A 15,259-nucleotide genomic window follows, 5' to 3' on the forward strand; every position below is an offset into this window, starting at 1 on the left:
TTGGAAACCATATTAGGCGGATGCCTAGGTGGGATTAGGCGGAGCTGACGGGACTGGCGGTTAGCTAGGTGAAGAACTTTTTCTTACAATTTTAATCCAGGCCATGAACCAAGGTCATTATTGCATGAACTTAGTGGCAGCTATGGCATTAAGGGATTAAAGTGATAGTAAAATACATGCATATTTAGAGATAATGCATGTATCTTGCTTTAATTTGTGACTTATGAGATCTAGTTTAACTGAAATCTTTTAGTATTTTGGGAGTTTTAGTGTAAGTTTATTTCATTTGTCTTTTCATATTTTTCACTTTAAGTTGTAAGCCTATAAATACTTGTATTTGTAGGGCAGATAAAGTTGAAGTTGTTTGAATTATCATATTGAAATTAGAGTTGTAAATTCGTTTTTAAGTGTCTTTGGGCTCGTTTGAATGTGCTTTTAAAATGATTGAAAATGCTTTTAGAATAAATTAGAGTTGTTACTTTGTTCTTCTAGTTGTCTACGTCGTAGGCATCTAGGGTTTTTAGGTCTCTCCTCGCATTAAGAGATAGGGGACCCTACCTATCCATTTCATCTTTTCATTTTCTCCCTGCTGCGCCTTGCATCAAGTTCAATTCGGTTTTCTAGGTTCATATTCCAATAAATTCGTAAGTTTATGTATGATATTGCAGCATTTTATACTTGAAATATGGACTTGTAATTGCACCTAAACTTGAGGATGCAAAATATAAGTTACCTTTTAATGTTATTTTGCTGATTAATTTATTTTTGAGGATTAATTTATTTTGAAGACAAGACCCTAAGGAGGGCGTTTGTTGCACCGGACTGTTTCGGACTGTACTAGCTGCAGGGATTAAGCTGGACTGTCTTAGACTAGACTAAGCTGGACTAGCTTAGTAAAGCGTTTGGTGCAGTGTCGGACTAAAAAGAAGGATAATAACAAACTATAATATTATATTTTTTAATTCATATTTAATAATATTATATTAATTAATTCTACCTTTTTTATTCTAATAATACTTTCCCTCTCTCTGGAAGCCTCCATCTTTTTCTACCTTTTTATCTCCTTTGTTCTCTCCATCCCATGCTCTCCACCACGTCCGAAACCTCTTGATCGAGATCCCATCGGACGATCTCCGGTTTGGGAGGGAGCGAAAACCGGCAAAGCTGTGCAGATCGGAGACAGAGGCATCGAGATAGAGAGAGAGAGACTGGGGGAGAAAGATCGAGAGGGAGGAGGTTGAGAATCGATAGATCCGAAAGGTGTGAGAAATTGGAGATAGAGGAGTCGGGAGAGAGAGACTGAGGGAGAGAGAGATTGAGAGGGAAGAGACTGAGGAGAAGAGAGTCTTCGAGAAGGTGTGAGACACTCTGGTGGAGGTCGCGGTGGGGTGTGGGTGTGGATGTGGTGTGTTTGCTTCGGGAAGGAGAATTGCAGAGATGGGGGAGAAGAAACAAGGAGAGGAATGACGGAGAAGGTTCGAGAGATTGAGGAAGGGGGAAACACGGGGAAGTGGTGGAGAGAGCTTTCCAAGGTTTTCTCTCCGTCCCACGCTCTCCTTCCCTCCCCTATTTTTCAGGTTTTTATTTGGTGCAAGATTCGAAGGTTTTTATTCGGTGCAAGATTCAAACTGGAGAGAGCTTTCCAAGTCTGTGGATTCAATCGGAGCCGCAAGTTTGTGGAGCGGCGAAACCGGCCTGCAGCGATGCCTGGCGAGCTGACCGGCGACGAGTCAGGGTTTGTGGAGTTAGGGAAGTGAGAGACAATGATGGCTTGGATTTCTTGGATCCGTTTCTGTCAAACCCAATATTGCAGACTTGGAGATCCTCTGAGATGGAGAAGATGAAGGAGGAGAGAAGCAAAGCAAGCAACACGAGGTGAAGCCTGAGGTGAAGAACATAAATGGAGGTGAAGCGGTGAATCGAAGAACAGAAACACGAGGTGAAGCGAAGAACAAAAACGGGACTACGAATCCCCTCGTTTTTGGTGGCTCTCGCTAAGCCCACCTAGGGCAGGATTTAGTCGGCACGAGTCCGGCTTAATCCCATTAAACACAATCCTAATTTACACCAAACACTAGACTACTAATCCTAGCTAAGTAGTCCAATCCAGTGAAACTTAATCCGGCCAAACAAACGCGCCCTAAGAGTGATTGTTACTTCGCCGGTTGTTCAACCTTGTTTTCATTAAGAACATCCTGCCAAAGTTGAGCTTTAGGCTATGCCCTTGTTCGCGCCCTCGCCTTCATTGCCGGATGGTTTCGGAAAGCAAATACATAAGCTCGGAAAGTCGGGCCAAAAATGGTATGAAGAAAAGTAGTCGCCTAAAGGAAAAATATGAAGAAAAGTTAGGCCATAGTATGCCGACTTGTTATTCCTTAACGCATCATAATTGATAAGAGAAAAAAAATAAAATATGCCGACTTGTTATTCCTTAACGCATCATAATTGATAATTGATAGAGATAAAATAATCTAACAATGTAAATCCACTCCAGAACTAAAGGGATTGATCACTAAATTACAAGAACACAAGTCGATTGAATTTGCAGCCAGCATATGATTCGGGTATCTTCTATATTACTAAATTACAAGAACACAAGGGATTGATCACCTAATTTGGCTTTGGTGCCGATGTTGAAGTTCTAAATTAATGTTTTCTTTGGTATCTTCTATAATCATGAAAACGTGTATGGCCGTCTTCTGTCCACAGAGCAATAACTGTTGTGGGCAAAAAGTGTTAAAGCGATGGGCCCACTCCAACAACACCGATACTATCCCCACTTGGTCAACTGTCCGTCAGGTGTGGAGTTTTATTGCAAAAAGTCTCGGTATTAGTTAGAGTGGGGTAATTCTATTTAAAAGGCTTGTTCTCAAGCCTTTTGGCTGATGTGGGACAAAGGAATTCTAACAAAAAGATAACCATAGTTCATAGACAAATCAGAAACACACCACTTAGCTACTCTATAAATATCAGTTTAATCGGTTGAGAACTTACAGCTTCTAGTTCAATACCCTTACAGCTTCTAGTTCAATACTCTTAACTTGTGAAAAGAAAAAGATGAGTGTCACAAGTGTTACCCAAACGGTACCCAAAATTCCAGTAGTAGATTTCTCCCAAGAGGATTGCTTGAAGCCAGGGACAAGTTCTTGGCTCTCAGTACGTGGGAATGTTTGCCGCGCACTCGAAGAGTTTGGTTGTTTCATGGCAGTCTTGCCCAACAAAGTTTCACCTGAGCTTCACGACAGCATGTTTGGGACATTAAAAGAGCTGTTTGATTTCCCAATTGAAACTAAAGCGCAAACTCCACAGGAACAACCTTTAATTGATGGTCATTTAACGGGGCCTTTCCATGAAAGCTTGGCAACTGGTACAGACAGTGAAAAATCGCGAATATTCGAACATCATTTTTGGCCTAATGGAAATGATCAATATCGGTATGGTTTAGTATACATTTGATAAATTATTGAGTTTGGGATATATCGACTCACCTTTTACAATGTTCTTTTGTCTAGTGAGACTGCTGATGCGTATAGAAGAGTGATGGCAGAACTAAATCAAGCGGTTACAAGAATGGTATTCGAAAACTACAACGTAGAAAAACACCTTGACGATCACCTTCAATCGACTGTGTCCACTCTCCGCTTTAACAAATATAGGAAACCCGAGAAAATCGGAACTGGACAGGGTCTATCCGCGCATACAGACAAGACTTTAACTTCCATACTCCACCAAAATCATGTCAAAGGTCTTGAGATATATACAAAAGATAACAAATGGATTGGTTTTGATCCTTTGCCTTCGTCCTTCCTATTCATGGCAGGTGATGGATTTCAGGTATGCCACCATACACTTCCATTAATCATCCTGTTTCATGGATATAAATGAGGCTGTCATAGGCTAAAAGGGGTTCTATTTCTAGTGATCAACTATAATCTATGCTTTTTCTTGCCTAGGTTTGGAGCAATGACAGAATACTATCTTGTAAACATAGAGTCAATTTGAAGGAAAATGAGGAAAGATACTCGTTTGGACTATTTTCATACTTGGAAGGGGTGACACGCGCACCGGACGAGCTTACCGCAGACGACCACCCCGTGAAGTATAAGCCATTGCATATGTTGGATTATGTTCAAATTTATATGGCCAATTATCGTAACGGTGGAGTTGGGTTTTCTGTCAAGGAATATTGCGGGGTTTGATTTCCATGCTCGAAGGCTCCAAGCTTAGCTTATCCCCTACTGTCTCTCTTTTTTTATGTATTGTGTTTTTTCTTTCTTGTTTTAGCAACCATGTTGTGTGTTATGTCATTAATGTTGCTATATTTTAAATAAATTTATCATCACTTGAAAATAGTCATCATCTTGTACTAATAACTACCAATTTCCATCAAATATCAAATTCATAAGAGTTTTTAATATGCTTCACAGTATCCATTAACCAAGATTTCACGGCCAAAAATCTTGATATATAAAAAATAATAAAGCTTCTTGTATAACTTTTTTCGAAATACAGTACACTAGGGTTTTGACCATTAAAATTCTTGGTCAAGGATCCAAAACCCGAGATCTAGCGGCCAAAAATCACTCTCTATAGGATACGCTCCTGATAACAATTTATGATTTTCCATCAAGCCTAACAGCTGAAACTTCCAAAGCTGTTTAAGCTATAAGCTCACTGAACTAGGTCAAAATTTGGCTTTGAAAGCAGGATGTCCCTTTAGGAGCCCAACCAGCTCCTGGAATTGACATCTCTTTCTACATTACTCCATTACAAATCTTCCAACTCTTGCAATTCTTAAAAAGCAACCTAGCTATATCCTGAGACCTACTTGCGGACATTAACCCCTCCCCCCCACCCCCACCCAAAAAACACTTAAACATATGTGGAGAACTAATAAATCAGAATACTTGGATGAGTAAACCAATGTGGATCGAAATATAGAAAACAGCATAACATAGATTTTAAAGGGAGTCCGTCACTGGCATTGCCTCAGAGAACAATCATTATGCACACGCCATATAGTTTCGCCCAAAAGGTTTGCTACCGAAGGGAGCGTCAACAGGGGAAAGTAATTCTTCTCTGCAATAGGAATTGTGTTTGTCACAATCACCTCTTGAGACAGGCCATTTGACAACCTTTTTATTGCAGGAAGGCTGTGAAGAAAAACCAACAAGGTCACTATCTTATGATTCAGACGATATCACCACTACGTTACACAATGATTAAACAACTAGCAAAATAAACTCAGTTGTTAGTTCATATCGATATCAAATTGAAAATTAACAGGTGATAAGGTGGATAATCGATTCTTATTTAGTAGAATTGGAACTTGGATCAGTAACTGCCAGCTAGAATTACAAACCATTTTATAAACTTAAAAAGGAAAAACAAAATCTAAGTTATACTGTTGTACCAGTCAAACGAGGAGACGAAGGTTATCTCTAGAAAGAAGTAATAACAACGAAGGTTATTTAGTGAAATGGAAGAAGAAGATTAAACACTACAAAGGAAGTTGGTACCTCGACACAGCATGGGTACAGCAAGCATAGACTTCCCTTGCCCCCTCTTGATGTAATAGAGCTGCTCCTTTTGAAATTGTCCCTACAACATATTACTTGTTTAGAAAGTGAGAAATGCCAGCAATTTTTTAAAGATAAAATCTCAGATGAAATGGTTCAAGAGAGGTAAACACTTCACTGACCAGCAGTGTCAACCATATCATCCACCATTACCGCAACTTTTCCTTTTTGCCAATCAGGTTCATCACCTATAAAGGTAATTATTAGAATGCAACAATTCTTTGCTCATCAGCAGTTTTGAACCATACTAGTCATACATCTTCTGATATGTCGAAATAGAAAATGGTCCCTTGCCTTCTGCTAAACTACTTGGGAGGAAAGACTGGGAGAAGTTTATTCATACAAGTAAGAAGAAGGGTGTTGACATTATTCACCAGTTCATAAACACACTAATCTGGCTGTTAACATCAGTTAGTTTCTCACTCTAAGAGACTTGAGTTCAATATCCAAGACGTTTAATTGTGAATTGTAAGTTACATTATGAGCTATAACTTTGACAACCATGCCATTGTGCACCAGTAGACTGTCCTAACATTTTGTAATATCCGAAAACAATTATGTACCTCATAGAATGTCATGGGGGAGGAGACTACTTTTATGATACAACTCGGCAGACTTGGCAATCAATGAATTTTTTTTTTTTTTTTTCCAGTAAATACAAGAGAATTTGCAATGTAGAGGAGAGCTTGAACTCAAAATCCAAATCAATGCTCAACGCAAAATCTCTCACACCTTTTGAGAAAACTAAATTGCTTACTAACCATCAGCACAAAGTATGTCTAGTTAGGCAAGTTTGGGTTGGCAGCCGACGAACGACGATCGATTGGGTAGACGGGACTTTCTAGAAGCAACCAGCAAAGGCGGCCGTCTGGTTAAACAGGGCTGGTGTTGTAGATTCAGTTTACCATAGGAGCTTCGACTATTTGGTTAGACAGGGATTTTTTCAAGTCTATCTGACTGTTTATCCAAGTCTTAGCCGCCGAAGAATTTTTTATTCTTTTGCTGAAAGACGTCACTTCATCAGCTTTCTTGATGAAGCGAGGTGTTACCTTCATGTTACTTTTAAACTTCGGCACACAGATAGCCGAATCATTATTAAACTTCACAGCAATTGGCATAGCCTTGTCTTCAGGTTGTAGAATCCAAGGCCTAGTGTGTGAAACTAAGGTTATGCCAATTGGCATCACTTAATTCATAAATCAGCATCACATTTCACCACATTCACCATTCAAGACCTTCGCCTGACCAAGTTTTGGTAGCAAATAGGCATGCCCGCATCAGCATTCAAGCACCAAGGAACGAATTAATCCTAGTTACTTTGGCAGTCCATGTAGGTTGTGTAATTTTTAGAATCAACAATGTTATATCATTCAGAATATCAATCTCGTGATTGACATTAATTTGATAAAGTTTCATTTAAATAGGTTACTAATTAAATTTAATTATTGTCTGAAAATACGCATATATATAGCTAGTTGAATGCAGAATGCTACTACTACTCTATGCCTATATATTACATGTGCATGCATAATATTACTGCAGCTACAACTTGGCGATCGCTGCGCGTTTGTTTCTTGGCCTGACCAAAAGGACATAGACAAACTAGGCCATTCTTTGTATTTGGCTAACGCCGTAGTCATATCGATGCCTATTGACATCCCGGGGACCCCGCTTCGCAAAGCCGTTGAGGCCTCCAAATCCATCAAGGGGGAGTTGACAGAGATCATAAAGCAGAGGAAGGCTGATTTGGCTGATGGCAAGGCTTCTCCGATGCAAGACATTTTGTCACACATGCTCATAACATGCGATCAGGATGGAACCTACAAGAAGGAATTGGATTTCAATAGTAAGATTTGATTGGTGGTTATGAAACTGCCAGCGATGTTTGCTCCCTCATTGTCAAGTTTCTTGCACAACTCCCTGACATCTACAATGCAGTCTACAATGGTAAGTAATTGCACCAGATGCCCCAGAACTTAGGCACTTGGGTTAAACGACAAACATATTACTAAAAATAGTATTACGTGTACACATTTAGGGGTTTCGTACTTCTTTTTCAAGTACTATATAATCATTTCAGAGCAGATGAAATGATTGCAAACTCGAAAGCCCCGGGGGAGTTGCTGAATTGGGATAACACTCAGAAGATGAAGTACTTGTAGAACGTAGATCAAGAAGTGATGAGAACATACACAGATGTTCCATTTAAAGGAGAGTCAAGGATGTGCCCGGCAAAGAGTATGCCCGGTTGGAAATACTTGTGTTCATGCACAACCTAGTCAAGAGGTTCAAAAGAGAGAGACTTGTTCCCCAAGAGAAGATTGTACGGACCCATTGGCCATGTCCGCTAAAGGACTTCAAATCCGTATCTACCTGAAACCACCATAACCGTCAATTTGTTTGATCAGAATAAGACATTTCAATAATTTGTGATTTTTACTTTGTACAACGACAATGATGGAATAACGTGAATATGAACTACACATTCTAGCAAGAATGTATTATACATTGTGTTGATTTACTGCTAGACAATTATCTATCTTACCAAATAATTTCTCATAAAACTACACAGTACACACACACATATTAGGAAAATCATAAGAGGAAAAAAATAAACAATATCTTCTCTTTCAAGAAACACACAGAAAAATAGACTTAATATTGAGGTCTGCATATCTCATTTTGTTTAAGGAGCACACTGCAGTTTGCAATGCTCACGAACTTTGTTGGGGGACTTTTAGGTCGAAGTGGAGTTGGGTTTTGAGAATGTCCTCATATCTCTCTTGACTCGGATTCATACCAAGCCCCAGAATATCTAGAAAGAGTTAACTTGTCTTAAGAAATACCCCGGTGATATCAACGACTCGAAGATAGAATGATTGATCAAGATAAAGACTTGCTCAAGCGAAGTGTGGTGTGGAAGCTAGAAGATTACTGGTTTAACATGAGAGATAAGGAGTATGTATGATTGCATGGCATTTTTGGTTGGATGATTTAGGCCTTCCTTGGGTGATAGCAAGGCTTCTAATGGCTGGGATCTTTAGTGGAAGGTTGTGGGAATTTCTAAGGTAGCATGGACGATGATTCTTGAGGCTTGGAGTCTGGGCTAAATGGAGCTCTCTGGGTTTACTTCATGGGTGGTGCTTCTTGGCTTTGTCTCTTTGCGTTCTCTTTATCCCCCCTAAATGGTTTCTCCCTCTCCTTTTGTAAATGAAGGGTTCTTCTCTAGACTTCAAAGGAATCTCTCTGTGTGGCTTGGTCTTCCCCTTCCTTTCTCCCTAACCCTCCTACTATATTCCTTTCGGTGTAAGGTAGCTGCATTGTTGAAACCTGCATCCTGCTTCTTCCCGAGGCGCGGCTTTCCCAGGCCAGCTTTTCGCAAGCACTACTTCTGGTAACGTGCCTCATGGCTTTTGCGCGTTGGTTGTCTGTGCAAGCTGGGAAGGGAAAATTGGCATTAAATGTCTAACTTGTTGGGTTTATCATACATTTAATGTAGGAATCTAGTTTAGTCCTAACTAAAACAGTTGACTTGCTAGGAAAAGAGGTAAACTAGGCTAGTTCTCCCTCAATGCTTGCCTGCATGAAATGCAAAGGGTATGGGCTTGGATCCTAGGCCCCAGGCAGCCCAAAATCTTTCATAATCCTGATTTTACGTAGGCTTAATAACCTTAACCGTAACGCTTCAATCTCTACCAATCTAACGGTCCGAAACTTTTGTAGAAAATATGGTGTCATAGAACAACAGTTCTTGATAAGTATTTTGCTATAATTTTATTTGAATTTAATTTAATTTTAAAAGACTTTAGATACGGTTTGAATGTGATTGCTCAATTATCTCCACAAATAAATGAAAATTTGAAAGTAAAAACAAAAATATTCATGAAGCAGCAGCCCGTTAAAGCCCAAGAAAATTATTTCTGCACCCTAATCCTGGTACCCAATGCAGCCCAGCGTTTCAGCCCATAGGGTTTACAAAACTAGGGTTTTCTCATAGTCTATAAATTGCCTCTTCCGCGACAACTCTCCCCAAATGGAAGCATCCGCCCACCTCCTCCTCCTTCAAGTCCATAGCCGCTTCAACAAACCCCCTCCACCCAATCCCCGTTTCCCTTCATAACTCATACTTTATGTGTGTTTCCATGTAATTCCCTGCAATGATGGCCTTGATGAAGCTCTTTGTGCCAAAGGCGGCAGCTTTCGAGCTCCGTCGATGACGGTCACAACCCTCTAAGTTGGTTTTATGATTTTTTAAGCTGTTTTAGGAACTGTGTTTGATCGAATAAAGCGAGGTGACGATAGAAATTCATGTCTGTCAATCCACTGACTGGTAACAGTTTGATGTTACTGTGAATCCCGACAGGTTCCGATCGCTTTCTTTCGAAATTCCATCACTTAACACACTTCACTCCCACACACAACCCCACTTGTTTTTGTTATTTCTTTGTTGGAAAAGAATGTGGGCAGGTGATGAATCAAACTGGTATTTATGGGTAATTTGCGTCTGAATTTCATTGATGTTTTATCTATCACCTTGGAGAACTGATGCCCTTGTTCTTTCTCCTTGTCTTATAATTGTGGGTTTTTGTTGAATTTTGATAATTTATTGTCTATGATGATAAATCCAAAGGCTTGTTTCTCAAGAACATTCGCAGTGGCCGCCTAAGAGCTTTCGCCTTTCGCCGGGCTTGAGAGCTTATGCTGCTTTTATCCTTCCTTGGATGTCTGAGACACTAAATCTTATTGTTTCTGTTTTGGTTGTGTTGATAATCTAATGGAGTGTATTGCTAGTTACATTGTATTGGGTCAATCATCTGCCCTGGAAGAATGTCTCGGTGCAGTGTTAGCTGAATAAGCTTCGTTTGCGATGGCAAATTCATGTGCCATGTGGATGGTTTTTTTATAATGGTAAATATTTTGTGTTATGTTGAATGTGGCAAATACGTTTATGTTGGACAGAATGTGGCAACATTTGGAAGTTCAACATATTTGCCACATTCTGTCCAAATGTTGCTCTTCTGATTTAATTCCAAACCCTTTGTGTTTTTTTTTATTGATTTCCATCAATGTAATTTGCTTTTATTTTTTATTGATTCTTGGTCATCTTCTGATTTAATTCCAAATCCTTTGTGTTTTTTATTATTGATTTCCATCAATATAATTTGCTATTTCCTTTTTATTTTTATATTTTTTGTTTTTTATTTTTATTAACCATTGCTCACTGATGTTGGCCAGTGAACGCCTCCATTATTTTATTGTGAAGGCTAGAAGAAATGGCTCGAAGGTTGATATGGACGTGTGAAATTGCCAATGTGCAAGTTTCCTTTGATTGGTGTTCGTAAAACACATGCTTTGTCGACATAATAAAGGAATGCCTGAAGGGGAATACTCAGCTTTCAAAACAGTTCCATCAAGATCTTAAAGAAAGTGAAACTGATTAAGTTGTTGAGCCAGCAATATTTAATATTCTTTGATACATAATAAACTGATCAAACATGTTGTAATTGGTTTTATATGCATCTTGTGGATTAATGAGAAAATGTAGCCGCCTCCATCGTCTCCGTCTCGCACAGATCCACCATCTCCGACTTCCCCACCATTAGGTATCGTTTGGTATGCAGACGGGACGGGAGCAAAGATGCCCACGGATGTGGAACGAGTCGTTCCAGGGGGGTGAGGTGGAACGAAAATTCATTCAAAACTCGTCCCGTGGAACAGCTCGTTCCACCTGTTTTAGGCGCACCAAATGTGGGATGGAACGTTTTGTCCCATTCTGTTTCGTCCCGTCCCATGTACCAAACGGTACCTTAGATCACCAACATGGTACAGAAACACCGATGCCATCAGCAGGGGCTGCTATTGAATTTGCTGCACCCAAGTAGTGTTCTTCTACATATGTATTTTGAGAGATTATATTCAGTCTTCAAATTACTTCTCCCATTGCCTCGAATGTGTCCGACGCATTGCCGCTGTGAGAGCCGGTTGTCATAATCAAAACAAAAACAAAAAAGCTTTCTAGGGTTTTAATGGCGACGAAAAACAGAGAGATGGGTCAGTACAATAATTTGCAATATCAAGGGACTGATTGGATGACACGGGCAAATTCATGTGTCATGTGGATGGTTTTATTACAATGGTAAATAATATGTGTTATGTTGTAAATGTGGATGGTTTTTGGTTATGATATTGGATTCATTTATGAAAAACACAAAGCATGAGCCATTATTACTCAAAATCCACCATTCCATGCTTTGATGTTTCTACACTCGTGTTATTCATAGATAAATTTAATATTATTAGATATTACCACCCGCATTTACAACATTATTCAAGCTTTATTTGATTGAATAACATTTGCCTTTCTAATCTCACCTCCGAGCTCTGAAATGGTTATGTGGCAAAGGCCTTTTGATTTCCTTTACCAGTTACCTTCCTCAACAGCTAATGATGTGACACAATCTAGATCATTTGATTTCCAGATCAAAGGTTCATGTTGTTCGACTTTAAAAAATAAAAAAATAAAACGTTATGTTGGGTCATGTGTCACAATCTAGACTGTTGGATTTCAAATTGTTTGTTATCCAACGGTCTAGATTAATTAAGTTAATAAAAATTAAAAATTAATTAAAAATCCAAAAAAGGTACCTTATCATTTTCTCCCACCTTACACCATATTTGAATATTTTCAACGATTCTAAACATGTAAGGATATGAGACGAGACGTAATTGGTTAAAAATCTTATCGAAATATATCCACAAAAATCATACTTTTGGATGGTGACATGTGGCGTGACGTGATCGGTTAAAAATTCTATCCGAAATTAAAAATAAATTTTTTTTTCTTATTTTATAAAATAAAAATACTAACATTTTAAGGCTTATTATATTAATATCCCACAAATTGTTGAATAAACTCCACATACTTTCCTATAATACTCTCACACTCCACATTCTTAATATATACCTTACATGTTCTATATGCGGGCATTTTTCTACACACCCCACATTTCTCAAATCTTATAAAGCTTTTAATTTGGACAAATAATGCTGACTAAAATTTTGACAAAAGATGTCGCTTGAGATTTAAAGCATATGTGGATTGTTTCCAATTCCACCATTAAAACTCATGTTGTCTGTTTTTAATATTTGGTGGTAATTTTAGGTGATTAATTGTTCATATAATCCATGTGATTCCTAAAAGATGAATACGAACATAGAAACTTGAATAATGCATCAAAAACAAGATTAAATAATTATTGATGTCGTCAAAATCACTAAAACAATAAATAATATAAAGTCTTACCTCATGTGAAGCTTCCAAAACATCGATTTCGTGTTTCATTCGTCAAAAATAATTTTTCTCAATCAACATGTTTGTAGTTTCATTGGTTAGAGTTTTGTTCAACAATGGAGGGTCGGAGGGGTTTTGATAGTTGAAGAAGATAAATAATACGTTAAAAGTGATTTGGGGTGTATATAGAACTTTTTAATTTTTTTTAACCTAATAAGGTCAAAATTGTCATTGCATGGTAGGATAAATAAGTTATTTAATATTAAATTTTAATGTGGGATGCATTCACCATTTTGTGGGGTGCTAATATACAAAGCCATATTTTAATACGAATTGCATAGACTATTCAGCATATGTGGAGATGTAATAAACAATTACTGTTCATTAAAGACATTTACTATTTACTTAAGGGGATTGAACTGTCTATTGCCAAAGGGAGCCTTTACACATTGGAAGTGCTCTTATTGCTTGACTTCTCTATCGGGCTCACCTTAAACCCAATTGCCCGAGTGAGTTGGAGTGTTTGGGGAAGGGAAGGGAGTGGATTGAGTTGCCTATCCCCAAGGCAATAAACAAAAGTAGAGTTGCTCTTAAAGTGGCTACCCTTCTTTCAGGTTGTATCAAGCGCAAGGCAATTCTTTGATCATTTACGGCCTTTGGCTATTTAATTGATGGACGCGTGCCCTATTGGAGCTACGACCTTACTTCTTAGTTATGTATGGCAAATGAGAATCCATTGATACAGAGCCAATATCAAATGACTTATTAGAGGTGGTGAAGTTAGGATTTTTCAAATAGTGAGATCATAATTTCAACAAAAAAACTTCAATGGACCAATTCATCGAGCACCTGGTGGGCAAATGTCGATTCTTGCCGACATTTTCCAAAAGCTTACACTTACGTATATCGACAACTACTATGATCGATAGAGGGTTATCAAGGACAACTGTACGAAATTGTCGAGTAATGTTGAAGACTGCCAAGGTTGTCAACTGAGAGAAGATTTTGCATCTAAAAGTGGTTAAGCTGCTTCTACAAACATATTTTAATTCCACTAATCTTGATTAGGTTGCGGTCTTTCATCCAAGACACTACCCTTTTTTTTTTTTCTTTTTTTTTTTTTCAGTTTAAAACTCTTATCCCCTCTGCATGTTGGAGCTGCAAATAATGTGGAAATTTGTTGAGAAACTTTCAACTAAGCACATGGATGGCTGCTGTGCGTGTGACCATTTGAAGCTTACAGCTGGGAAGTGCCTCAATTTTCTGAAGAACCACATGCATTTTTTCACTAGATTTTCTAGTTGAGGAACACACCATTTTATTTTTAGTATAATACAAGGAATGAAAAAGGAAGTGGATCGCACGTTAAAATTAGGTATGCCATAGTCGAACAATGAGGTTATCTCATACCCAAACTAGGTTTGATTTCCAAATAATTTTCATTTGTGATTTTTCCATTGCAAGTAAGAAAACATGCTCGTACAAAAAAAAAAAAAAAAAAAAAAAAAAGAGAGATTTTTTTGCAATTTTTCTTTTGGGTGTTGGTATAGAGCCAATATCAAAAGACTTATTCGAGGGTTCAGTGGTAGAGTCAAGATTTTCAAATAATGAGATCATAATTTCGACAAAAAAAACTTCAATGGACCAGTTCATCGAGCACCTAGTGGGCACTTGTCGATTCCTGCCGACATTTGCCAAAAGCTTACACTTACACATATCGAGAATTACTATGATCAATAGAGACTTATCAACGGCAGTCGTACGAAATTGGTGAGTAATGTTGAAGACTGCTAAGGTTGTCAACTGAGAGAAGGTTTTGCATCTGAAAGTTGTTAAGCTGCGGTCTTTCATCCAAGACACTACACTCTTTTTTTTTTTTTTTTTTTTTTCAATTTAAAACTCTATCCCTTCCACATGTTGGGGCTGCAAATAATGTGGAAATTTGTTGAGAAACTTTCAACTGAGCACATGGATGGCTGCTGTGCGGGTGACCATTTGAAGCTTACAGCTGGGAAATGCCTTAGTTTTCTGAAGGGAAGAGGATCCACTCCGGATCCTCTTTGTGGGAATCCTAAGGATCCTCGAATCATGTGCGTTCATCGTTCATTGTGCGGTTAGAAATTATTTTAAATATATGCATTTAATATTAAATATGAACAGTACCTGATAAAAATTAACTGCACGATGAACGATGGATGCATTGGATTCGAGGATCCCCACAAAGAGGATCTGGAGGGGATCCCTTCCTTTCTAAAGAACCACATGCATTTTTTTTCACTAGATTTTCTCCTCGAGGAACACAACATTTTATTTTCAGTAGCATACAAGGAATGCTAAGGGAAGTGGATCGCACGTTAAAATTAGGTATGCCATAGTCGAACGATGAGGT

At 38.4% G+C, this 15,259-nt stretch overlaps 1 protein-coding gene, 1 long non-coding RNA gene, 3 other non-coding genes and 1 pseudogene across 5 annotated transcripts; all 6 read left to right on the forward strand.

The window, feature by feature from the left end:
- Window positions 1-2,880: 2,880 nt before the first annotated feature.
- LOC137709792 (deoxypodophyllotoxin synthase-like) lies at window positions 2,881-4,350 on the forward strand. Its single transcript, XM_068448776.2, has 3 exons — window positions 2,881-3,434; window positions 3,513-3,834; window positions 3,954-4,350. Exons 1-3 carry the CDS (start codon window positions 3,058-3,060, stop codon window positions 4,197-4,199), a joined length of 945 nt encoding a protein of 314 aa, XP_068304877.2. The 5' UTR covers window positions 2,881-3,057; the 3' UTR covers window positions 4,200-4,350.
- A 2,873-nt stretch (window positions 4,351-7,223) lies between these two features.
- Window positions 7,224-7,967, forward strand: LOC148696457 (beta-amyrin 28-monooxygenase pseudogene; annotated as a pseudogene).
- A 1,641-nt stretch (window positions 7,968-9,608) lies between these two features.
- Window positions 9,609-11,814, forward strand: LOC148696458 (uncharacterized). Its single transcript, XR_015963706.1, has 3 exons — window positions 9,609-10,487; window positions 10,815-11,182; window positions 11,391-11,814. It is a non-coding gene; the product is annotated as an uncharacterized LOC148696458 (long non-coding RNA).
- LOC137711800 (small nucleolar RNA snoR14) lies at window positions 9,867-9,953 on the forward strand. Its single transcript, XR_011065145.1, has one exon. It is a non-coding gene; the product is annotated as a small nucleolar RNA snoR14 (small nucleolar RNA).
- On the forward strand, window positions 10,038-10,133 carry LOC137711791 (small nucleolar RNA Z101). The gene has a single exon (XR_011065137.1). It is a non-coding gene; the product is annotated as a small nucleolar RNA Z101 (small nucleolar RNA).
- Window positions 10,187-10,312, forward strand: LOC137711756 (small nucleolar RNA SNORD14). Its single transcript, XR_011065104.1, has one exon. It is a non-coding gene; the product is annotated as a small nucleolar RNA SNORD14 (small nucleolar RNA).
- Window positions 11,815-15,259: the final 3,445 nt, after the last annotated feature.

The sequence above is a fragment of the Pyrus communis genome, chromosome 6, assembly GCF_041283825.1.
Source record: "Pyrus communis isolate YQ-2024b chromosome 6, ASM4128382v1, whole genome shotgun sequence".
Lineage (NCBI taxonomy): Eukaryota > Viridiplantae > Streptophyta > Magnoliopsida > Rosales > Rosaceae > Pyrus > Pyrus communis.